Source organism: Nanorana parkeri, unplaced genomic scaffold, assembly GCF_000935625.1.
Source record: "Nanorana parkeri isolate BGI_ZX_2015 unplaced genomic scaffold, ASM93562v1 scaffold496, whole genome shotgun sequence".
Taxonomy (NCBI): Eukaryota; Metazoa; Chordata; class Amphibia; order Anura; family Dicroglossidae; genus Nanorana; species Nanorana parkeri.
In genome coordinates, this window is record NW_017306764.1 from 893,254 (window position 1) to 920,071 (window position 26,818).

The 26,818-nt window shown below is 42.3% G+C and overlaps 1 protein-coding gene across 3 annotated transcripts in view; it reads right to left on the reverse strand.

The window, feature by feature from the left end:
* Positions 1 to 19,074: 19,074 nt before the first annotated feature.
* CDK8 (cyclin dependent kinase 8) overlaps positions 19,075 to 26,818 on the reverse strand; it is a 91,151-nt gene continuing 83,407 nt past the window's right edge. For all 3 annotated transcript variants that reach the window (XM_018561046.1, XM_018561047.1, XM_018561045.1), the window contains 5 exons: positions 25,107 to 25,179; positions 24,439 to 24,536; positions 23,220 to 23,298; positions 22,490 to 22,648; positions 19,075 to 19,847 (listed from right to left, as the gene is read on the reverse strand). In XM_018561046.1, coding sequence (XP_018416548.1) covers positions 19,722 to 19,847; positions 22,490 to 22,648; positions 23,220 to 23,298; positions 24,439 to 24,536; positions 25,107 to 25,179 — 535 coding nt within the window. In that variant the 3' untranslated portion in view covers positions 19,075 to 19,721. The remainder of the gene's footprint in view (positions 19,848 to 22,489; positions 22,649 to 23,219; positions 23,299 to 24,438; positions 24,537 to 25,106; positions 25,180 to 26,818) is intronic.

Genomic DNA, 26,818 nt, shown 5'->3' on the forward strand with positions numbered 1-26,818 from the left:
CAAATGTTATCGCTTGTGGAAAAAAAAAAATTGCTCCAGACACAAAGTGGTTAAAAATCAGCCACAGCCTCAGTAGAAAAGCCTGTCCCCTCCAAGCATACTGAAAAGTTGGATATTTGCGTTCTGTGGGGAAGCAGTGGACTGTCTGCAGAGGGCCAACATGCCCCATGCTGAGCCAGAGCTCTCCAATCAGCGGAATAATAAGCTTTGTTTGCTGCAGAGCTATAGGTCCGACTCATGTCCTCCCTGTGCTTGCATGGGTTTCCTGTGTACTCCGGTTTCCTCCCTCACTTCAAAGACATGCTGGTAGGTTTATTGGCTCCTGTCTAAGTTCGTCTTGGCATATATGCATGTGAGATAGGGACCTTAGATTGTAAGCTCCTCAACGGCAGGGACTGATGTAAATGTGCGCTATGTAAAGCACTGCGTAAATCGTCAGCGCTATATAAATACCTGTAATAAATACATAATGGATAAGAGTTTATTAACAAGCACACTGTACCTAAGTGTAAAAACACTACATATAACATATTCACATTATCTACAACCAAGACCCAGCCCCCAATCATATACCTTCTTGGATATCAGATGGGCCGAGTGGTCAGCATTGGGGCCCAAGTTTCAGTTCCCATGAAGTTACAAATAACAGCAAGGTCCTAGGTTTAATTCACACAATTTCACTATGCACATGGAGTTTGCATGCTTCCTTATAGTCCTCTGAACACTGTGTGTAACATTCCTCTCCCTTAATCCAACTAATTTACTGGAAGATGAGTCAACTTCCAAACCAGTAGTATAAGAATTGTCTGTTTGAATGTGACAGGGATAGTTGATTGTAAGCTCTGCAGGGAGCATGGATTGCAGTGGATGGGTCTATGTGCTCTATGAAACCTTGCAGAAAAAAAGGTACATGGGTAAAATACATGGATACAATCAATTCAATGAATAATATAGTTCTCATATAAGGAGCTTTTTCCCCCCCCTGTTAAATAAGCAATTGTAAATGTCTTTCATGCCACCTGGTGGTCAAAGCTGAAATGGAAAGTTTTTTGTTCTCTTGCCTCATTTAAATAAACACCTGCAATACATTTTCATTACTATTTTTTTAAATCAAAGAGCAGGTAAAGCATCCTGACTTCACTGGCTGCATGCACTCATGTTGATGATTAAAAAAAAAAAGGTTCCTTTGTTGACATCGCCCCTGAAGGAGCCTCTGGATGAACGGGTCTTCCATAGCCTGTCAAAGGATGCCCCGATAGAACTTACCTCCCTTCTGTGGCGACCGATAAACGGAAGTCCAGACTGTAAATTTGATGCCGAAGGAACTTTATTGTAGAAATTCAGGGAGAGGGGTTTAGGGCTAGGATCACCCAGGCTGGCGTACACTCCTTTCATTGGTAGAATACAGTAACTAGACAAGGACCTTTAAGCCAAATGTGGCAATCAGTGTTTAGAGCATCTGGCTGAGCAGTACTAAAAGTCACCAGTCATCTTCATCCTTGGTCAGTAGTAGCCACTGGGCTCACCAGACTCAGGCCTCAGTGTGAGCACATGGCTAGTCCCTAGGCTTCAGGCCTAGCTAAATTAGCCAGCAGCCCCTCCACAGGCAGGGCCCGGGGGAGGAAGAGAGAACTCACATGGTCTGCCCCAAGTAATTTTGCCCTCTCCCAGCATGCACCACTGGCCATCAAACTCCTAGTGATTGGCTAGGGAGACATACATACTCTTAGAAATCTCTCATTGGTTGCTCTGCGGCCAGGTTACACCCAGCAGCAGACAGATATAAACAATAACAGATTTTGTAGGGGAAACCAAGTGAGCATATACTATAGATCAGCATCAGACTGAATACAATCTGACAATACTAAATTTAATAAGCACTCCTGCTTACAGGGTGCTACACCTTCAAAAGAAGATTGTTAAACAAATGCTACCACAGAGAAAACAGAATCCTCAGCATCCCCTGCTGGCGGATGGTAAATATAAACAGTTGTTTTTTTGCAGGACATTTTTTTTTTTAAATCAACAGAGTTGTTTTAAATAGTGTGTCAGGTATAAGGGTGACAGCCCTGGAACTTCAAAAATAAGTCGGCGCTGGTATTTCTCATTTTTCCATCATAACAGGTTGTGAACTTAACTAATCACCATACCCCTGGTGATCTGGTATTTATGCAGATGTTTGGCCATTGCCTGTAACCACTCATCCTTCACACAATAAGGGATAAGGTTCGGGTGAAGCATGAGTTTGTGTTGAACCCAACCCATGAGCTGTATGCAGAAACAGCAAACTAATTTGCTGCCATAAACTACCAATAATGCACTTCCTGGCCAGCTTTGAACTTAGGTCAAGTGGCTTAGAATGGCTAACAATAGGGGCTTTGTTATGTGTCAGACCCCTCACTATAAAAGGCAGACATTGTGTTTGTAGAGAGAGATAGTTGCTGCTATGTAGTGTGATCAATTAACCCTTGCAGTGAGGAGGAATCCCCACTGCAAGGGCAATTTTTTTTTTCAGATTAGGATTAGGCCTTTAGTCTTTCAAGGTTTTTTGGGGGGTGGGGGGGTTGTATATTTTATTTGGCTAGGGTCTTTATTTTTTTTTTACATTTTGGGACCTGTGACAGGAAATTGTTACGGATACAGGGAAAGCTGCCCTTTGGTATACAGCGTGTTGCCAAATACTTGTGCAGTAAAGTATTGTACAACAAATCATCAGGCCCGGCGCTACCGCAAGGCAAAAATTCAACTTTGCCTTTGTTGGAAAAAATCCTAGCACCAGCCCTGCAAATCATCATGTTTTCAGTATACAAAACCACCACATGCTTATTCCCCTTCTGCCATATCTGACAATAAAGTTAGGAAAAATGTCAGTCAAGCCTAAAGGGAGATGCAAAGCTTATGCATGTGGAGGCAATAGAGGGCGAGCAGGTTCTGAAGGATAATAGCAGTGGTCATGTCACACATTCAAGAAGCATGGCACATCTGCCTTTTCAGAGTGGCCATGCAAAAGGTACATGAGTGATGACAAAGCCTTCATCATCTTCCTCCTCCCAGGTTGTCTGGAACTGCTGTAAATGTGCCCTTGTCTTCTTTCTCCATAGTCCTGAAGACTGGCATGGTGGAGACAGTGGAATTGTTTAATCACGCGATGAGTCATTTGGTGCAGGAATGCCTTATTTCTGATGTTGAGGATGAGGAAGATAGTGGCGGGAAGTATGTACAGCCAGAGGCGTAACAAGAAACCTCAGGGCCCCGGTGCAAGAAACCATGAAGGCCCCCCCCTAAAAAAATGTTGGCGCCTTGGCAGTTACCGGGGTAGTGCATGTGTGTGGTCTCATGCAGCCTACCTGACCCTTCCTAACAGCAATAATAATTTATTATTGCTGACTTGGGTGGGGATTATTAATATTTGGGGGGAGAGGCTAAATGTTATTGCTGCCTGGGTGGAAAATAATATTAATTGTCAGGAGTTATTAAAAAATAAGCCCCATGCAGCAATTATAACCCCTCTTCCCACCAGCAATAATAATGTATTATTGCTGCTGGGGGAAAATTATCATCATCTAAGTGTTTAAAAAACAATACCTTAAATTACCTTTTACTTTCTCCAGACTGGCTTCACCTCATAGCTTCCCTAATGCTGTGATGCAGCCCCCTCACATGTCATCGATTTTACAGAGGACCGAGGCTAGGGAAGTGGGAGCCAGCTGAACTGATGTGACCCGTGACACGCTGCCGAGCTCACAGTGCAGTGCACACGTCACGCAACTGCCTGTGAGCATCAAGATTTATCTGCAGAGGACCGGACCGGCTCCACACATCGGCCCTGACGGAAGGAAACGTCAGTGTCGGGCCCTCTTCTTCGTTTCCAGGGCCCCCCAAGTGGTGGAACGACAGGGCCCGGTCGCAAATGCGACCGCTGCGACCCTGGTAGTTCTGCCAGTGTGTACAGCATATTTGCACATAATGGCAGAAGCAGACCTACCTGCCAAAGAGACCCCTGCAGAGCTGTGATGGCTGTCGTGTCCCTTTTCGCTGCTGCTATTATCTTTGCCCAGTCTACTTTCAGGTTTGGCATCTTCAGCCATCTTCATTGGCCAGCCCGTTATGGCATAACTCCCATGCACAGGAATGAATTCATCCTGGCATCTGGGAGATGCTGGGATTGTACACTGAGTTGTGCATGTGCAGCTCAGTGTACATTTAGAAAAAATATTGGTGGCATGCAGGTAAGGTGCTGTTTTGCTGAAGCCATCAGAGGTTTCTCTTCATTTCCTGTCCTGCAGACTTGACAGGATTTGAAAGGATATCTTCCTAATGTGTGAGAAAATCCAACAGTTGCCATGGGAACAAGTGTCCTCAGATGATTTCTGTTACGTACCTTGGTAATAGCCTGAGATGATGAGGGAGACCTCTTGTAGCTCTTGTCTGAACACCCCTGATAGTGGTGGACAGTGGGGGTGTGAGGACAGAAGAGGGGCACGAGTGTCTGGTAGAGATGCAGGTGGTAGGTATTTGAAGATGATGCCAACAGCAGGTGAATAGGCAGAGGTGCAGAAGAAGAATCAGTCATGAACTAGTCGGGTCAGGATCAGGCAGACAGCGAAGTGCAGACTCGGCATGAAGGAGCAGAATCAGAAACAGGCAGGGTCAGCAATGTGCAGGTAAGTGGTACCGAATCAGTAAGCAGAAGGATGGTCATAACGAGCCAAGCGGCAATCAGCAAAGCCAAATTACAGGCTGGGTCAATATCAAAAACATTGCAGGAAACAAGGTACTAGCTGAAGAGAACTCTCAGCAAGAGACCAGTGCAGGGCTTCTCCTTAAATAGGCCATCTGGCACCAACGTTCAAAATAGGTGCATGCACGGACCTGTGCATAAACTAGCGTTGTTGCACAAACGTGTGCATGCCAAGATGTTATTTGCGAGCGACTGTTCAAATGCACGTTTCTGCGCTATTGCAAGTTTTGAGTTGCCAATTCAACTAAAAATGTTGATTTACTCTCACTTCTATTCCTGTGTGGAGACATATGCAACAATAAAAGTCTTACAGTGACAGAGTTCCATCCAATACCCATATCCTGTCTTCCATGGCCCCCTCTGGGGCACCGTCCCAAAACGTTAAGCCTATACTTTCCTACACATTGCACCTCTGAGACTCTGGCAAATTTTCTGGGGGCCTCGAAAAGCTGTATCTTCCTCTACTCATCATTCTTTAATGCCCCCTGTTTGATCCTGGTATGGCCAGCCATGCATAATTCAGGTGTTGGCAGAAACACAAGACATTTATTCCTTACTTAGAAGGGGGAAGAAAATAAACTTTGCAAATCAAATGACATTTCTGTTACGCCAAAATTAGGCATTATATACATTCCCTTCTCCACAGCCCCTCCCCCCCCCCACCCTTCACATTAACCCCCTGTGAAAGCAAGAGTCAGTCCAACCCACATGCAGCCGGTCAGAAATCCCGTGTTTACACTTCTACTGTATCGTCTACACGTAAAATGACAAGGACATGCCAGACCCACTGGGAATCTGAATTTAACTCCCCCTTGACACAAGCAAACTGGCAAGCCACGGCCAAAGGGTCTAGGAATGTTTTAAGCCAAGAAAATTCCTAGAAAATTCTCTATAGATGGTACAATACCCCAGCCCGTTTAGTGTGCTTCATATTGCCGTATCCCTCTTCCTGTCTCCATTTCTGTTCTCACCCAGGCACAAAAGAGCATATTTGGTGGACTTATCTAATAGAGAGTAGACTTTGGCTATGGGTTTATAACCTCATTTCCATGTTATGTCACAAATATCTTTGCAAAAATCCCTATGAAACACTGCTCAAGAAACCTTTTCCTGCCCTATTTCAAACTGAACAAATGCTTGTCCTCCATATTTGTAAGGCTACCAGATTAATTGCTGAAACCTGGAAGACACCTACTTTAAGTTTGAATGTGGTTATAAATAGATTACCTGACATTATGATTGATGAAAAACTGTCAGCAATGTTAGGCATCATTACTTGGCAACCCTGGATATCCTATTCCCAACCTCCATAGTTTGACGAGACATTAATGACCATATGACTGTCATACAAGCTAGAAGCTACCACCCTGGGATTCTCTCCCTTCCCGTTTCCCTATCACCTTCCCCTCCCTATGCCTCCTCTTTGCCCTTCTCATCTTTCCCTCGCCCCCATCCTACTCCCTCCTGCCCTCGGTACTCAGACTCTTCATCTCTAATTTTTTCTCTTTCTCTTGTGTATTTCCTAATTCACTTTTTTTTTTTTTTTTACTCTTATGTAAGCACCCCACTATGGCCTGGTCTCATATAGCCCACCCATAATGCGTGTTATGTTGCAGATTAACATGCCTTGAATAGGCTGTCAACATTGCAGTGCCGATGTATTGTCTTAACGTGTTGGGATGGCATTCAAAATGAATGCCACCACAGCACACCGACGGATATAACGTGATAGTGTGAACCTAGCCTTAGACATGACATGTCAAGACAAAAGACTCAAAACGGCTAGAGTCTACAAGAACATTAATGTTTACATGTTTTCACAATAACGATTTTTATGACGTCTGCTGGTCATGATTAGTTTTTGAGGAACATATCTCTTCTACCATTGATCAGAAGCTGTTCAGATACTGAATGATTGAGATGATGAAACCTCTCATAATGATCACATCAGTTAGCTCTAAATTAAATTGTATGTAAACACTAACAATGAACTTCTCTTATGTGCTCCCTTTGGTCTGTATAATCTGGCATTTAAAGTGTTTTGTTATATCTGTTGGATAGGTGCCAGAAATCCAGTAATCTCTACCTTCTGAAGTGAGGTGACAATCCTACTGAATGGGCTTTCCTAAGGCAACCCACATTAAGTATGCTATAATGAGTGTTAATGCACCGCAATGGAGCGTTTTAGTGTGAATTGTCCCTGAATGGTATGTTGACTTCTGTATATCAGTAAATAATTTTGCTTTGCAATGCGTAGAGAAACTTTTCTGCTTAGGTCTCTGATTAAGCAACGATAGTACCGTATTTTTCCGTTTATAAGACGCCCCTATGTATAAGACGCCCCCAAATTTTCTTACCCAAAATTCCGAAATCAATATTTTAAATGATATAATGCATCACACTTACCTCTGAGTCAATCACGTTATGCTCCGACATTACAGCTCTGGGCACTGGCTATACACTCTCCCGAGCGACGGCTGACGTCGGGTACAAAAGATTTATGATCGGATTACAGAGACAAGATAAACAGTTTTCCTCCAATCATAAATCTTTTGTACCCGACGTCAGCTGTTGCTGGGGAGAGCGGATTACAGAGCCACTCTCCCCAGCAACAGCTGATGTCAGGTACAAAAGATTTATGATTGGAGGAAAACTTATCTGGTCTCTGCAATCCGAAGTTTCACTCAAGAGGCTACGGTAGTTTGCAGTGGTATCGGCAGTTTCGCAACCGCGGTTCTCCTCTCGGCTCCCGTGTATAAGATGCCCCTCTATTTTTAGGTAAACATTTTAATGAAAAAGTAGTGTCTTATACACGGAAAAATACGGTAAATTGAAGATGTTGCTGTATTACAACACGATCACAATGTTGCTTGTTCATTAATGCGTGTTATCATGGGAAGTACAAACAATACAATGTGAGGGATACACATGTTGTGGTGCATTGCCTTTTACTTTTTTGCCTCCCTATTTCACATACATGAGCACAACAAACACACCTGCCCCTCAGCACATTGCAGTGTCATGTGTATAAAAACATGCACACAAGTGTGAATGGACCCTTATAGTGTCCTCTGGTTGCACCTACCTGGACTATGGAGCTCAAACAGTAAATGCCACACTTTGTCTCCGATGTGTGACTAAAGTATATCTATACCCAAAACTATTTTACTTTTGGATAGTGTGGTGAAGGATCAGAACTCCTGTCTGGTTTTACTGCAGTTGGAGGCTCTATTGGGGAGATTCCTTCATTTCCTATCTTTAGTAGTTCTTTAAGACACACTTTAGGAGCTCTCTAAACTCTGCTGTGCAATTCTGATATGCAGCAGGGAGCCCCACTTTTGGCTTCCCGTAGCATCGGGAAGGTGTCTATCCCTAACAATTTTGGTGCCCCCCTCACCCTTCCATGCTATTCCCATAGCACAGCACAGTGATGAGGAAGCTGTCCCAAGCCAACATTTTAAGACACATCAGCCAATCATCCCCAACCAGCCTCATCTATTCCTTCCAGCACCATATGCCAGTCTGTAAGCCACCTTGGATCCAATTATTGCTGTAGGGTTTCTCTGGAACTCTATTTCCACACTCTTGGGTGAGATCAACCCACTCGTGTTTCTTATTGTCCATATATTGGACAGAGCTCAGTACCAACGTGCATGTGTGAATGTGCTTGATCACATTTTTTTAAAAATTGCATATGCAACATGAAACTGGATGCACTGTTGATGTACAGTTTGCAACTCTCTGCCTATACCAGCAGGGAGGAAGTGATTTGCCCTCGCATGCTGACAATCTTACTGGGATACAACAAATAATATATGTGCTATGCCACACATACACTATCATGGCAGATACAAGATCAGATTGTCTATGATACTTTGAGTTCGACATTAGATTATGCCATTCACCAATGTTTAGAGACTGACTATGGTGGCTTTGCAATATACTGCATATCTTTCCATGAGTCATATCAAGGTTGACGCTCTGCAGCTATTCATTTAAGCTGGAACTGACGAGAAGTGGTGTTATTACGGAACATCACTGACATAGTGAGACAAAGTTCCAGGAATGGCTTTTGGGGACTGTTTGATTGCAATCAATATTTGTTTTGTAATTTACATGATTGCATTATTTCTGTTATTTACAATATATTTTCTGTATTTACTAGAGCCACATGGTATTTTAATGAGCCATTTTGGTTATATGTCAAGATGTTAGGTCTTTTAAAAGTTATATTTTATCTTGCATTGTAGTTTACTGTGCTCCCAGATCTCAATTTCTACAGTACTCAAATATCATTTGGCCTGGGTTACACTGTTTTGATTTAAAAGATTTTATGGCACAATATACTTGTTTTCGCAATGGTTTTAGTAACATGATACTGACCTGAAAATACAGCAAGAATGAATATTTAGTATGGCTGCTGTAAATGTAATTACTCCATGTGATAAACCCTTATTTCCAACACACAGCTGACCTCCTGTGCAATGATAACAATACAGCCAACTGTCACTGGTTGGCCTCCTTTAGCCTAAAATGGAGGCTCCAACATAGAACTATAGGCTGCTCAGGTACATCAACATTTTAGAAAATCTATTTTTTTCTGTATAGGCACAGGTACATATTTGTGAATGTTAGCAGCAGCAAATCCCACCCTCATCCCTTTATTAAGAACAGAGCAATTCTTCAACGATCACATTTTCAAGTAAGTTACTAGGAACAGAAACATAAGGGTTTGTTTATAGTAATAAAAGTCAAGATTCAAACTTTCAAAGCCAGGATTCACACATTTGTTTTTTACAATTGACATTTAGGTAAAGGTTGAGTGAATATTAGGCAAAAACACATTTATAAACCGGCCTCACCGTAATCTAAAATTGTGATTGCTATAGCTGGTCTGAATATTCAAAAGAAAGCCCTCCATCTCCAACTCCTACCAGCCTATCACAGTCATGCTGAGGTGCAGGATAGACAACCCTAGGTGGTTTTTTTTGTTAACTGTGCTTTTATATATTATTTATGCAGTAGTATTATGACAAACTAAGGATGCCATTAGTTCCAGCCCAATCAGCTGCCCAATTCCCTGTCACGCAGGTGCATGTAAACAAAGTAGCGGGATTCTAGTAACATTGACCTAATATGGTTATGTGGCCATATATGGTCGATGTCACCAGTATGCCGCTCCTTTATTTACGTGCAGCTGTAGAACAGGGAATGTCTTAGCCATAGTTGATCTGGGTTTGGACCAAACCCAAGTTCATTCCTACTCCTGATCTATATACATGTTGCTGGTCAGGGATTCAAATGTTTGAAGCAACTGGATCAACATTTCCAGAAGGAGAGGTCAACAACGTTAGCCTGCCTGTTTCTGTAAGTATAGGATTCCTGTTAATGCTGTATGTGTCCCATTTTAGGGGATGTTAGATTTTCCACATAAAAGAGATTACTCTTCTCTTCCTGTTCTGTCTAACCCCTGTCACCTGGACAGGAAGTGAGAAAAGGTCACCCAAATGGCAAAACAGCAATACAATGTTGACAAAAATCAGCCCTTAATTTGTAGAAAGGCCCTCCATGGACAATGTTGTGTATGCCCCTATTTGTAAATGGTCTTGACAGAAAATATAACATTCTCTATGGTAATTCTGTGATATACTTTACACTGATACATCGCTTTAGCCAGAGAGCAGAGCAAGAGTTTAGTCATCTACTATGGTCGAAACTAAAAATTAAAACTAAAAATTAAAAAATAAATAAAAATTGTAGTATGGCAAATCCTATCCTTTCCTCTACCCCCCCCTTTCTCAGCTCCATTCTCATATCTTCCATCTATCCTACCACTTCAAAAAACCTAAACTAAAAATGGTAAAATGTTAATCCTTGCATATGATAGATGCCATGGTTCCATACTTGACAAATGCTCAGAGATGCTTAGTTGTAATTGATGGATTCTTACCCTTTCAAAATAAGGGCAAGTGATGCAGCACAGTGGTGGGTCATAGTGTGATAAAGGACAGGGAGATGTCTTAACCCTGTGTGGTCTGGTCTAGGTTAGATTAGATTAGGTGGTAAGTGGGTCAAGCACTGACCCAAAAACCTTGTATATAAATGAAACTCTGCAAAGTCAATGCATTTATTGGAGATATTTTATCAGCATTCAGCCACTGGGGATTGGTTCTAAAGGGCCTTTTCACAGCTTCGCTTACATTCCACCAACTGCCTCCCCCCATCCCTTCCACATGCTACAGAATGATACTCAAATACACCTATAAGTATCCCCCTAAAAGACCACAAAAGGACCAAATGAGAAGTAAACTGTAAAAAACTGCCTATACTTCACACATACAGAGGAGACATGTACTTTTCTGCAAGAGTAAAATACAGGTCAATGCTAGGGCACATTTGTTTTCCTTGTGCCCCATTCACACCACAACGCTGGAGTAAAGAGGGTGCACAGCGGGGAAAAATGCAGGCATGCTGTATTTTTCTGCAGCGCAGCACACCATGTGAACATAGCCTAAAGAGCTGCACCTTTGTTTTATAAAGCAATATTGTAATGAGCCAATCACATGTATCACATAAGCAACATAACAGCTAAAAAACTTTTTTCCATATAAATTAAGATTTTGCCATGGTCTGCCTAACTTAGGTCGGTCTGTTGCTAAAATCAGCAAAAATGAAGGCTGCTTACATCATCACTAACAGACCATGCAAGCTCCCATGGAGGAACGAGTATATAGAAAGTATTTTCCATTTACAAGCCCCAGCATGCCCCGGGGACATTTATCACATCTGTTGCACAAGGTTACTACAAGGTTACAGCTCGAGTCATAATTTCCTCCCTCAGCTGCTCTAAGATAGCACTGCGTCAGAGTAAAACCTGACCCCAACCACTTCGTAATTATGCGTCTGTTTAGGGCACATTCACATGGGTGGCCCATGGCCAGAATCCAGTGATTCTTCTTGGCAGATCTGTATGCACACAGTGTGTGAACACCTGCAGTGGCTGTCAGATTAGTAGTCTGTACAAATCAATGGCCGGCACTGCCAGTGTTCACATGTCATCCGAGCGATGACATGCGAATAGAGCCTGTGACCAACCCTGGACACAGACAAACTGGCTGTATCTAATGAGCCTGCTTGTATGCGGCCAGAGTGCAGCAAACTATCAGCCCTCATTCACCTATTGGAGTGAAAATCAGTCTAAGAACTTTGCAAACTGTTGCACTTGGCTGCCCAGGAATACAGATGAACAGCACTGTAAACCTGTAACAGACTTTGCTGAACAAGAGGCGGCACAATTTGCGACAAATTGTGTCACTAATTTGCTTGATAAATGTCCCCAAAGGAAACTCATCTCTGTTCATTCTACCTAAGCAGCGCTAAGCGGTACAGTGATACATCAATCCCTGGCATTACACACTCGGGTGAAGCTAACAATGGCCAATAAGCATCCATGATTTTGTTCAAGTTTCAACCAATCTGCTCCCCGTTTTTCACCAACCTGTTAGCTGATTGGTTGGCTGTTTCCACAAGTGCATTGAATGCTGACACTTGTAGAACACAGAAGAGTACTTCTTATGTACTTGTTCCTCTACTGAAGCCTGAATGGTCACTTAGTGATGATGTAACCAGCCACCATTTTTTTGATTTTAACAACAGAATTAGGGAATTAGGTAAAGAAGACCATGGCAAAAATCTTAGTTTGTGGGGTATAACATTTATATTGCTAAAAAGGTGCCGTTGTCCTTTAAAAGGTTCAGGAAACGGGTTTGGACATAAAAAACAGCGTTTATAAATGGCGTTTACAAGCAGGCTTCTGCCTCGACATGGTCATTGATCAGTTAGGAGAATATGGATATTATTCCTGTTTACAGCAGATTATACATATGTAAAAAGGTTGCTCAGACTGCTTCTAGTGGATGCCAGACACCCACTTTTCAGTGCCCATGAGTGAATAGAGACGAATTGTAAATTCTGATACACTACTCGCTGCGGCAAACCGTATTTCAGAAATAAATGGCTACGTTTGCAGAGTTCAGTGCATTTAGCTTTGATTCTGAATGTAAACTGTTAGTTAATGTTGTTTCCACTCTCATTAACTCTGCCCTACATTTTCAGACACTGTAAATAACAGAACTGTTACTATAATAATTAGTGATTTAAAGCATAACTGTAATGAAGATTGCAGCCTCCCGGTAGGCAACCAATGTGCTGCCAAGATCAAAGTATAAATCTGTGCTTTTATGAATAACCTGCCAGACCTTCAACTAGCCAGACACAAAGGCACATTCGAACCTTATCGACTTAACATAAAAAGCTTTGTGTGGCGCTCATCACCAACGTGAGGTCACTATTGCATTCCTTCAGAGCTGCAGAAATTACAGCGCCATCTAGCCTCACAGGACTTTGATATCATCCTAGGCTAATCCCTCTCACTACTGTTTCTGGCTACTGGATTACATTCATGGTGTAATTAGGGGGAAGTGTCTAACAGAGACATCTGCCTGGCAATTGCTTGCACCTCCACTAATATAGAAGCTGCCTCACAACCTGTGAAATGAATGGCATAAGTGCACCTAGATAGGAGCAGTTGTAGAATGCCTAGTGCACGTGCTACATCATTCACAACTGACTCTTCTCCACCTGTTTTAAGTACAAAATTATGCATGCTGTGCAAACCAAACAGTTCCTGGGTGTAACATTAAATGGTGTACAAGGATTGGAAATTCCTATTTTCTGGAGGAATCTTTCACCCGAAGTGTGTTTAGTTTCAAAGAGCATGCCCCATATCATTAGTTTGTTCTCTCCCCAGAATCCATGCCCCCATCGGAGACATTCCACATTTCTTAGTGTCAATGATCCTACAATACATACTTGTCCAGTGTCCTCATCCTTTCCTAGAAGATACTGGACTAAGCAGCCTCACCAGCACACAAACTGTTAAATCCTGCACTGCAAATAAATATGTAGGCTGCCATTATTGACAACCTGAAGATGCCAGTTACCTGTCCACATTAGACATCACTACTTCAAGTCATTGACCATGTCTAGGTATTCAGACAGTAAAGTTAGTGTTCCTGGCCGACAGGGAGCAGCTGTGTAGCCTGTACCAGCTTTCTCTCCACAGTCTAAACTAGACAGCCCTGTATCCATCGTCTCTCCGTACTGTCCACACTAAACAACACTGTCTCTTAGTTCTCTTCATACTGTCCACACTAGACAACACCGTCTCTTTTCTCTCTATACTGTCCACACTAGACAACGCTGTCTCTAAGGTCTCATTCACACCTAGGCGTATTGAATATGCGCGTCTGTCGCACGTTTTTTTTTACCGCGATTCGTGGTAAAAAAAGTCGCACGACAAACGCGCGTTTCCGAAGGCTACTTTCTCTATACTGTCCACACTAGACAACACCGTCTCTTTTCTCTCTATACTGTCCACGCTAGACAGCGCTGTCTTTTAGTTCTCTCCATACTGTCCACACTAGACAACACTGTCACTTATTTCTCTCCATACTGTCCACACTAGACAGCACTGTCTCTTAGTTCTCTCCATACTGTCCACACTAGACAGCACTGTCTCTTAGTTCTCTCTATACTGTCCACACTAGACAGCACTGTCTCTTAGTTCTCTCCATACTGTCCACACTAGACAACACCGTCTCTTAGTTCTCTCCATACTGTCCACACTAGACAGCAATGTCTCTTAGTTCTCTCTATACTGTGCACACTAGACAACACCGTCTTAGTTCCCTCTATACTGTCCACACAAGACAACACTGTCTCTTACGTCTCTCCATACTGTCCACACTAGACAACACTGTCTCTTAGTTCTTTCCATACTGTCCACACTAGACAACACTGTCTCTTAGTTCTCTCCATACTGTCCACACTAGACAACACAATCTCTTAGGTCTCGACATACTGTCAGCACTATTATATATTTTTGTGCAGCTGTTCTCACCAGTGGCTATATTTCCCTCCTTATATAGTCTCTACTGTGCTCTGCTCTTCTTGCCATTCTGCTTCTTACTTTCTCTGTTACTGGTGATGCAGCTCCGAGACCACTCTCCTATGTTGGTGGGACAGTATATGTGCTGTGTTTAGCAATCTTCCTCATTGTTTAATTGTCATATCCCTGTACACTGGTTTTCGTTACTATTTTTGGGGATCTGGACTGATGAGTCAAAATGTGAAATATTTGGTTCTAGAAAGGAGGCAGATTGTTGGCTGGATAGCTAAAGAGCAGTACAATAATGAGGGTGTGCAGCAACAGTGAAGCTTGGTGGAGGTTCCTTGCACGCCTGGGGCTGCATTTCTGCCAATGGAGTTGGAGGTTTGGTCAGGATCAATGGAGTCCTCAATGCTGAGAAATACAAGTAGATCCATGTCATACATTTAGGGAGGCATGTGATTGACCCATGATTCTGCAGCAGGACAATGACCCCGAACATACAGCCAATGTCATTAAGAAATATCTTCAGAGTAAAGAAGAAGGAGTCCTGGAAGTGATTGTTTGGCCCCCCACAGAGCCCCAATCTCAACATCAAGTCTGTCTGAGAGTACATGAAGAGACAGAAGGATTTGAGGCAGCCGACATCCACAGAAGATCTGTGCTTAGTTTTCCAAGATGTTTGGAACCTACCTGCCGAGATCCTTCAAAAACTGTGTGCAAGTTTATCTAGAAGAATTGATGCTGTTTTGAAGGCAAAGGGTGGTCACACCAAAAATTGATTAGATTTGGATTTCTCTTCCGTACATTTTCCGTTTTGTTAACTTTTGCACAGTACTGCAAATAAAGACATTATGTATCTCCTCTTAATTCATGTAGAAGCAGTAGGGGTGTACTTAGTTTTTCCACACATGGCTTCTCCATTTTGTCTTTATGTTTGTAAAATAATCACAGTGTAATATGTCATGTGGTTCACCTTCATCTGAGGTTGTATTTACCTAATTCGAAGACTTGCTAATGACCAGATGTTTTTTTATTATGTCAAACCATACATTTCAAACAGGGTGTGCTTTCTTTTCTTTTTCACACGACTGTATATGAGCGAGAGTTTATATTGTGGTCACTCGATGCAAGGGAATCTCATGTGCATTACAGCAACAGTATATGAGTGTGTACGGATATTCTTCTTGACACTATGAACAAACGCAAGCTAGATAACATTTTCTTTTATGAAAAATAAATTTATTACTTAACACCTTGCTTTAACAATGTTGAATTAATTTGTAATCAGAATACTTGTCATTCATGTAAAATAGTTTGATACAGTACATTGTATGTTACAGCTTCTGTCTTTCCTTGAAAATCCTAAGGCTTTCCTACCCCTCGTCCTCCACTGTAACAGGAGCCACCTTAAAATAAGGTGACGACCAAATAAAAACAAATAGGAACTGATTTGAAGTCCACTACACCAAGCCAGCTTAATAAGAATATCTGAACAGACGCTTTGTCTGGTGAGCAGCAGCTATCATGCTGGTCATTTCGGCATTGTTACAACTCCATAGCATGCTCACAATTCAGCAACATCAATAGGAAAAAAAAATAAAAAATAGGACAATCCATTTGTACAGGTTTGCTGCAGCAAACGGATTCAAATCAGTTTCAGACATAACAACTATCAAATAGCAGCTTTAATACCAGTCAAGTTAAGAGAAGCAAAATTAATATTTAAAGAAGGTTTGTATAGAGGAACAAGGCAGTATAGTTACAGAGTAGCCAGGTTTGCTGCACAGTGACCGCATCCACCTGGTCCCCATGCTGTGTGCGTATTAGTATGTATTAAAGCAGGGGTAGGCAACCTCGGCTCACCAGCTGCTGTGAGACTACAAGTCCCATGAGGCATTGCAAGAATCTGACAGCCACAGGCATGACTCCCAGAGGCATGATGGGATAATGTAGTTTCACCGAGCTGGCGTACCGAAGTTGCCTACCCCTGTATTAAAGCATCTGATAAATCACACAAACATCTGTGAAGTTTAACTCTACCTCTGAAAAGCCTTTGGTTTTCGGTCTCTGACAGAATTCCTCTTTTGCCTGCAAGAAATCTCAGATGCTTTTTCTTTCTAGTTTTGAATGGAGTGTAGAAGGATTAGGACCACTGTTGGCTCTTTACTGCTATCTGGTGCAGCGTTGTGACATATTTTCCCTCACTTTGACCTGCTGACAGCGTTTTACCAGACAGAAATTAAGGAAGGACTCTGCAACAGGTACAAAGGCAGAAAAAAAAAAACTGACATGGGTTCTAACCTTCTTACTGCTGTTGGAGAGTTGACCTCACTTCCTTTTAGGTAAATGGTTGTCAGTAGGACAGGAAGTGAGGGTTCATCTCTCCAGCCCTGCAAAGCAGCAGAAACCAGACAGGGGTTCTAACCTTCCCCACTAACCAAAACGAAAAAAAACAAACCAGCTGGACAACTTGTAAATGTGAGCTTCCAAACATACCAAAAATGAAAGCTTGCCAAGAGCTCTATAGCATAGGTTTTCTACAGCAACACTAGCATATGTGAGTGTGAACGTTCTGACCCAGATATTGGTTTCCTTGACCTCCTGTGGACTTCTCTGTCACAAAAAAAAGTTTTCATTCTAATGTATGTGGTTAAGATATGCAATGAGATTCAGAAGATTAATTCCTTTTTTATTCCACACCCCGATTCATTTCTCTCTGTATCTTCATTCAGACCATGCTGCCCAGTAGAGCCGACAGTGGTGGGGACAAATGATATGCTGTCAAGGGTGCTTACAATGGTCACCCGCAATTCACATGGTTTAAATCTTTGCTGCAGCTGCTCAACCACCCCTACAGTGCTATACTTTGTCCCAAACCCTGTCACTTTGGCTGGACAGCTCGGTCTATGTGTAAATGGGGAGAAAAAAAATATATATAAAAAGCATGTGATAAGCAATTTGTGTGCCGAATTCAATATTCTTTTGTTGTCCTTTAAAGAAGAACGCCAGTAATTGTAAAACGAACCCATGCAGAGGGGATACCCCTGCACTGCAAAGGTTAAAGTGACATTAAACGCTCAGATTTTTTTAACACAAACGAATACTGTAATGTGCGCCTTACTGTAATCCATGGTTGTTTCCCTTTTCTTTGCTGCTCTTCCTTTTAATTCCTCATGTCTTCTCATGCTTGGGGAGAACTTCCCTTTGCAGCTCAGGGCCTCTTCCTGTAGTGCTGGCTCAGGTTGCAAACCTATACACAGACACCGTGTATCCATTCCAGAGACAAGGCAGTCTGCTGCAAAACAGAAGTTCTCCCCAGCATGAGAAGAGATAGATTTAAAAGGAAGAGCAGCAAAGAGAAGGGAAACAACCATGGATTACAGTAAGGCACACATTACAGTATTGTTTTAGGTTAAAAAATCTGAGGGTTTAATGTCACTTTAAGTGCTCGTTTTGTCTAGGGGCGCAAATAAAGCAGATATACTCACTTGATCCTGGCGGGCTGCTAGTCCGGGCCCTGCAGCCTCTTCTCCCCTGGGCTCTAGCAGTCTAAGGAACGCTGATGTCATCAAGTCTAATGCAGGTTCACTGACTTGCATTAGACATGAGAATGCTGAGGGACATTTTATAGACGTGAGCCCTGACTGCCAAAGTACTGAGGATCAGGTGAGTATATCTGCTTTATTTGCACCCCTAGACTAAAACGAGCACTTAACCCTTGTAGTGTGCCCAACTGCAAGGATATTTTTAAAATCCTGGAGTTCTTTAATGCAGAGTCCCATTAAACCATTATAAAGACATTCAAATAACTCAGCATTATTCTCTGTTAAGCTGGCCATACACCTATAGATTATCTGGAGACTTTCTATGGTCAGGTGGTTAAAGTGCAACAGATTCCTCCATCTACGCTGAACTGTGTGGATGGAGGAATCTCCCACTGGGACAAGCTTCATTATCCTGCTAGTCGGCCCTGCTGGCTCTCAAAACACCTGAACAATTGAACAATCTGATTGGATGCAGGCATTGTTCAGGTATTTTGAGACCCAGCAGGGCCGACTAGCAAGATACTGAAGCTTGGCCCAGTGGGAGATTCCTCCAGCCACACAGTTTAGCGTAGATGGAGGAATCTGTTGCACTTTTACCACCTGACCATAGAAAGTCTCCAGATAATCTATAGGTGTATGGCCAGCTTATCAAAATAAAATAAAATTCCATTGAAGAGACCGAGACCCCGTTGGCTGGAGAAAAATTTCAGATGTCTGCTGAACCAACCTGTCAACTTCCACCCAAAACTGCAATGGCGTTTTGGGGACTGACTGTCTCACACTAAAACACGCACTCACCAGGAGATTCACTGAATGTAGTTCACCATGCAGCCGTCGCATCCAAAATCAACTGAATGGCAGCCTCTGTGTCCATCTATAATAAAAGCATAAAATCTTTGGGAGGATCATACAAGAAAGGTTGTATAATAGGGCTAAAATGTAACAAAATGTTCTGGTCAACAAAATACTGTTTGCTGATCGTGATATTTTTGTTTTCTATCACCTAAGAAATAAAATGAGAAAAAAAAAATATGTTTTTATCTGACTAGGTTTAGCCTTTCGAGCATTGTGCCATGGTTATGAGCCTTTACTTGAACATAAAAAGAAAAAAAAAAATCAAGCTATTATTGGTCAGATAATATGCCAATAGTCACCACATACAATAACGAAAAACAGTTTGTTCCAAGCATACTTCACAGCTTTAACTGTTAGCATCACTGAAAGAAATGCATTGGTCGCATTGAACCATTTTCAAGTATACTATGGAAGTAGCAAATTCACAATATGGACTGTGCTAGAACTTGCGCTCTCTTGAAACCTCCCCGTGGGATTCTACATTCTGAGAAATGTTGTGTAACTTGGCTGCTGGACATTGTCAAGGTGTGGTCGTACAGTACATTCCAAAGCCAGGCTCCAGGCAGGCGGCTACAAGCTCGGTCCTGCAGCCCAAGCAACAGTGCATTTACGTTTCCTGGTACATGCTCTAGTACCGATGTGTCTGATGGGAGTACTGTGGAGGCTGCTGGGAGGTAGTCGAATATCCCATGCTGCTCTGAGGTTGTGATGTGCTTGGTCCAGGGTTTGGATAGGCAGCATGTGGATTGGAACGCTGAAAAATAGAGGTAAAACATTTGAGTGTTCAGTACTGACCATACAAAAAAAAAAATACACAAGAGACTTAAAAGGGTAAGTTCACTTTCTCATAAAATGTGTTAAAAAAAAAAAAAGAAGAATTAATTTACCCATGGCACCCTGCCACCTTCCCTTGCTCCCGCTGCGGTGTAGCGGTTTGTACAGTGTACACCCGGCTTCCCTGCCCTATGGAATGCTCATAATGCTTCCATAGGACGAGCGCTCACTGGTCAGCATGATAACATGGCCATGCTAACCAGAAGCGCTTCTCATTGGTCATTGTGAACATGTGACTGTGCTGACTAAGGAGCGTTGCTTTTGGGAGCATCATGAGCATTCCACAGTGCAGGGCTGGGAAGTCCTGTGTACACTGTACAGACCACCCAAAAATAAAAGTTATCCTCACCTGAACCTGGGAGCCGGCCCCTGGAGCATCTGTCCCCCTGCACTGCAGCTGTGTAAGGACCTTTGAATCATTACCTCCAATACAGTGTATAGGACATGAGTACGCAGAGGGACATACCATACCTGCACTGAAGAAAGGCTGGAAGGTGCTGCCGGCTCTGAGGATCGGGTGAGTAAAGCTTTTTTTTTTACATTTTTTACCCTAGGCAAAAATGAGCAGTTAACCCTTGCACTGCAGGGGTAGCCCGCCTGCAAGGGTTAATAAAATTTGTGCCCAGAGTTCTTCTTTAAAACTTTAAGACAAATCTTTGGTCGGTGGGACACAGCAAAATTCAAAAGTGATGGAGAGAAAACTGCCTTGGATCGAGCAGCAGTCACTCGCTAAGCATCATTAAAAATTGCATATTAAAGTCACTGCAGATATGAACAGCTGTCACCTATACCAATTCAGCATTCTACTCAAAGTCACAAACAAAAATTAAGTATAAGCGCCTTAATCTCCAATGGCATTCAGACTAGATCATTGAACACTGGGACCTTCCTGACAAGAGGAGAGAGAAGAGTAGTGACCTCATCCATGTACTTCTGCTCCTTCTCGGTCAGATCACTGGCCAAGCTGTGTTGTCCACTGTAGGGGTAAAAGGTAAGCTCATTGGCTATGCTGTCTGACAGAAGCACCATGATCACAAGAACAGAATTTCAGTTCTTTTGGGAGGTAAGAGAGATCATCTGTCTTTAAACAGTGTATTTAGCATTTTACATGGAGTTCAGCTTTAAAGCCCAATTGCAGGCACTACCATTTTCATAGCTTAAGGCTGGGTTCACACCTAGGCGTATCGAATATGCACGTTTGTCGCGCGTTTTTACCGCGATTCGCGGTAAAGAAAAACACGCGACAAACGCACGTTTCCGAGGGTTTCCTGGATGTATCCCAATGGATACGCGCGGCAAATACGCCCCAAATAAGCTCCTGTACTTCTTTGGGCGTAGGGCGTTTTGTAGCGCGTTCATATGGCCTGTATTACGCCCAGGTGTGAACCATACCCACCGGAAATAATGGGATTTCGGTGTTTGAGCGTTTTGCAGAGTGTAGGAACGCACTACAAAACGCCCAGGTGTGAACCGGGCCTTAGAGTACTAGCTAGGTGTTTAGCTCTCAGAAGCTGCTCAGCTGCTTTTATTGTTTGTGAATTGTGAACGCAATGATGAAAATGAGGGCCAGGATTTCTTTCTTTCTGGATCCCTGACATCAGCTGCTTTTATAACACATTGGGAAGGGTTTCAGATGTGAAAGGAATATTTAGCCTCTTATCTGCTTGCTTGTGACTTTCTTGGTCATGTGGGCATTTACTAGCAACAAATCTACTCTGCATCTCTTATCTGTTCAACGGTGAGAAGAATTGTTCTCCTCAGGACACAAGGTCAGAGCTAGAACTGCTGCTAAAACAATACATGTAAACATATGTACCCAAGAGCTCAGAATATTAGACGCAGGCTTTGATCAGATGCCATCTTCTGGCTTCTAAAGCCAGTTGTTGGTGAACATGTTTTATGCCCTTGCAGTGCATTGCTCCTCCTACATAAATCTTTCTTGGTAGTTATAAATTGATGAGCTGCTGGCTATTTCCCCCCTTTGATGTGTTTTGTACACTAAAAGGTCACCCGTGACTTCTATGTGTGGGTGTATCTTGGGTGACTGGGGTAACGTTCACACAATCTTCTTGTGGGTGCTGCTCTCAAAATTCAAGCTTCTCAAAACATTAGAGGCATTAGATTTTAACTGAGGATTTGAAATGGAAATCGCCCCCCCCCCCCCCCTTTTTTTTTTTTAAAATGAAATGATACTAATTGTGGGGGGAAAAAAGCTTTTAGTTTTAATCGTTGATTATTTAAAGAATGTAAAAGACCTTTAGAATAACGCTGTAAGGTTTGCGTTGCATCGCGTCCTGTTATGTCTTTTATTCTTTATTAAATGCTTTATTTTTACGGGGTTTGTTTCCATTTTCTTGTAAAGTCTGTTTCTTTTTCCTTTTGTTTGCCCCCCCCCCCCCCCTTTTTGTTTTTATTTACAAAAAACAGCTTTGGCAAAACAGCATCTGTCATTAGGACCTCCAGTACAAACATTTGTTTTTCAATGCAGGCCAATACTATTTGTTCTGTTATGCCCATGTGATGCAAAGAGTCAGATTGCAAACCCATTCTGTTTCCTTGTACCTGATAGTCTGAGGTCATGATGAGTCCACCTGAGGTAGTGGTAGGGGGGACAACTCTCACTTTCTTCAGCGGCGGTCCTTGTGCGTGGCTGTTGTCTTGGTTTCCCGGATGTCCGGTCCCATTGGTATGATTATTGCCTTGCTGCTGCTGCTGGTTTTTCTTTAGGGAGTTCAATAAAACCATTACAATGTGACACACAGATTAATAGAATACTAATATACAAAGTAATGACAAAACACTGCAGACACCAGCCGACAGATAAGGTAAGCAGGCTTTAACGAGGGGATGTAGAGAAGAGACAGATTCATACAAAATACAAACGTCTCGTTTTTAAATATGGCAGATTGTACAATCTATTCGAATTGGTTTAAACACACAGGTATACTCTGCTGGTGCTGGGCTGTGAGCCAACAGGGGGTATTGGTAGGTTGTATTATAGACCTCATTTAAATGTCACAAGTATAACACTGCAGCCAAATAATTAGCAAACAGATTCAGTGCAGCCTGATGTAACTGGATTCTAAATATTCTTACAAGAATTATGCTCTCTAAATGACACAAATATGCATGCAAGTATGATTGTTTTACTATGATGACAAACCATCCACTGGGAAGCAATCAGAAGCCACTAAGGAAGGCCAAACTTCACTTTTAAGATGCAATTGGAAAAACAAGTAGGATTTTTATATTTTTATAATTAAAAAAAAAAAGGACAACAAGTGACACATACTTTGTCTCCCTTATCCTCAGGCTCCTCTTCGGTCAGGAACTCCCGTTTCGGGTATGGTATCTGACAGCCTGCAAACACACTACAAAGAAAGCACTTGTTATAGTAGGTTTTCACACTTACACAAAACAGCACTAAACTATACATACACTAGGGACAGCGCCTGACACATCAGGATATGGGCCGACTGGTGCTAAAAGTACAGTTTCAGTGTGTTGCCCACAGGGAAAAATGAAAGCCGTACCAACAGAATGTCTTTCACCTCAATGTCGGAGCTCTTAGACACAAGGAGCCATGTGTGACCCAAGGTTTTCCCCTGCCAAAGTGTGAACTGAGCTTTGTGCACCGTATTAGTTAAGTAGCACCCGAGAACTGCCTTACATAAAGGTTCAATTAATGCCAAACTTCAGGACTAACCGGTAAATTCATACAGTATATGCAAATGGGTTAACCTGCCAAGAAATGCATTATTCTGTTCAGCTAGTCTTGTAATTCTTCGGCCACCCTGAACAGGCAAAATAGGACTGCGCAATAATCTGATTATGCTTTACAGCTCTTCTCGGTCTCCAATCTGCTAACTGGACAGAAATTCATCATAAAGCCAAGGACACGTTCACTAAGCAGGACATGAGAAGCTGTAAAACTCAGATAGCATCATCATCTTTCAGACTTCTAATGTGACAGGTGTATGAATCACATTAGTGGCTAAAAGCATTACAAATCCTTTGGCAGATAAGAGTTTACATATATGTATTTAAACTGGCTAAGCCACGATCAGGTTTGCTATAACCCCTCATCCCCAGCAGTATAGACACTTTACTTCCATCTCTGAACTACTCTCCTAGGCTGTCACTTGTGCTTTCAGTGGAGACTACAAGTGGCCATGCTTATGCTTATAGCACAGGCATGTTCCACTGTTGCCACCATCAGGAAGCTCTCCTGCAAAGTGACATGCAGGCCTGCCAATGGAGCGATTGATGTATACAGAAATGGCTGCAAAGGAGCACAGATGACATCAGCACCAGTGAGATGTGCCAATTATGAAAAGAATAAATAAAGCACAGTGTATAAAACCTTCCATTTTATTTTACGAAATCTAAAAGGTTCTCCAGAAAGTTTTAATTTTTAGAGGACACTATCTGGGTGACCAAACTTGTAACATTTTACACTTATTGATGTGAACAACAGGCTGCTGAGGATATTAAGTAAACTGGTAACGCACTCTGACGTAGGAAGTGGATCTTCAAGGAAATACGGATCTTGCATAGCTTGCTCAGATGAAATTCTCTTTATTGGGTCCATTGTGAGGAGTTTCTGAAGCTTTAAGAAACATACAATGTTAGCTGCAGTTAAGAAAACGTTTAAACTCAGACTTTAGGTTGATTTTTTGCCTCTGTAATATAAAATAGAACTACGCCTTTGGTACAGTTCCCCTTATCATGTAGATTTCTTTGCTCCTAGTGCTGGGACATGGGAGTACAAACTGGAGAGAGCACAGTGCATGCAAGGCTCCAAAGATTTGGACAAGTGGCTGTGACAACAATATCTTGTTGGATTGGGAGTTGGCAAGTATAAGACACAGTGGAGTTTGTTCGCTGAAGAATGGGGAACCTACAGCACTTTTTTTTTAAGTTTTGCTCCGAGAACGGTCAGGTTTTTAGTTTGGCCTGTGTCACCATTGGGGATATTTCCCCTCACTTCCTGTCGTAAAAGGAAATTACAATGAAGTGTCAGTACTGACAAAGCACAGAATGTCTTGCATTCTATTTCATAAGCGACTTTCTGTAATGGCAAATAATGTAGAGCTGTCTCTTAGCAGGCAACGGACCTGACCCCAAGTTACTTTAAACTAGTGCTATCATAATAATTCAATCAACAAGAAAAACTTACCAAATGGAATGTTTTGCTGTCTGGTTTTACTTTATGCTTTTCCATGTATTTGATAAGGCTGCAGTTGGTATACCTAAAAAAGAAAATCAATCTTAGGCTGCGAGTGGTCTGAATGCAGCACAGTATGACATTTGTACACACATACATACGAGTTGCATTATGTGGTGTATTTACGCTGCTCATGCGATTTTTAGGGCAATTCTCACCAAGTACACAGCAGTGCATTTTTATTCTGCAGCAAAACATAGAAAATGTGAAAAATGTATATCTTTTTTAATCATTTCCTATTTCCACCACTGGAAAGCACTGCAAAAGAGCAAAGATGTTCCCATTTTTCATTTAAGTCAAAGAAAGCTGGATGAAAACCCCCACAAGGACCACAAGGCCCCCACACTGCGGTGCATTTTATTTTCAATGCAAGTTACAGTAAGAACATATTTTTTGGGGGTGTTCCCTGTGTTCTTCCACGCAGAGTGAGCAAAGTGTGCAGCCAAAGAAAGTTCAGCATGACCCCTGAAACCTGGCCTTATATTTGTGCATTTATGACCAAGGGCGCGTGTGCACCATCCCTAGTACAGTTGTTCATTGCTAGCACTTTTCCTCCTCAGCATTGCTATGGCTAAAGCTGATCATACACTGCTATTTTTTTACGTTGAACCCACTGACTGAATGGAGGAAAAATAGAGCAGATTCCTCCAAGGCAAGAGTGTGTTGACTGAGGAATCCCCGCTGTTTCTTTTGTATTCTGACAGCAGCCGCCAGTTGCCAAACAAACAGAGCTGGCAGCTCATTGGCTGCCAGCTCTGTTCATATGAAGATTTTCCAACAGCTGATCAAGCTATGCTGGCCGAAAGGGTACCGACAGAAGCACCCACTGTGTGAATTTCGTTCGCAGTGTATGGCCACCTTTAAACTGCCTTAAAACATAGGCATTATCTCAGTGAAAGAACCACAGAAAAGCACCAGTGAAACGACGTGGCCATATGTTCCAAAAAAGTGGTATGTGGGAAAGCCTATCCCACCTCAACCTAACCACTGAACCATCACGCTCTATAACATCATTCATCCCCACACAGCTACCTCCTCATGTATCATTTCTCCCTCCCTTTTAGAATGTAAGCCCTCAGGGGCAGGGCCCTCCTTACCATCTTGTCTTGAATTGTATTGTAACTGTTATGTCTTCCTTATATTGTAAAGCGCTGCGCAAACTGTTGGCTATGTATAAATACTATGTAATAATAATACAAATATTCACAAGAAGTAATATGCAAGAATGCTCAAAATACACTGTAAAAACGCAGGGCAATGCAAAAACAGACGAACGCTCATCAATGTGTCTGAATGCACCCCACTGCATGCGATTTTTTTTTCATAAAAATTATGCTTAAAAGTAATCTGTTCTCCGGGAGGGATTGATCCCTTTAATCACCTGTTTACACTACACATTAAAAAAGAAGTCATTGTAAGATGCACAACTATGACAGTGGCTGGTTGCAAACAAAGGCGGACCGCATACGTAGGCTCCATTCACACAGGGGTGGTTGTCCGCACGGATTCGGCCGGCGACACTCGGAGCTGCTCTAAAAAGAGAAAACACAATGCACTTTAATGTGCATTGCTCAGACTCTTGCAGCTGGCTGCACGGTATGAAACCATACCGACTGCAAAAATCATACAAGTGCAATAATATGGTGATTTATATTATATATATA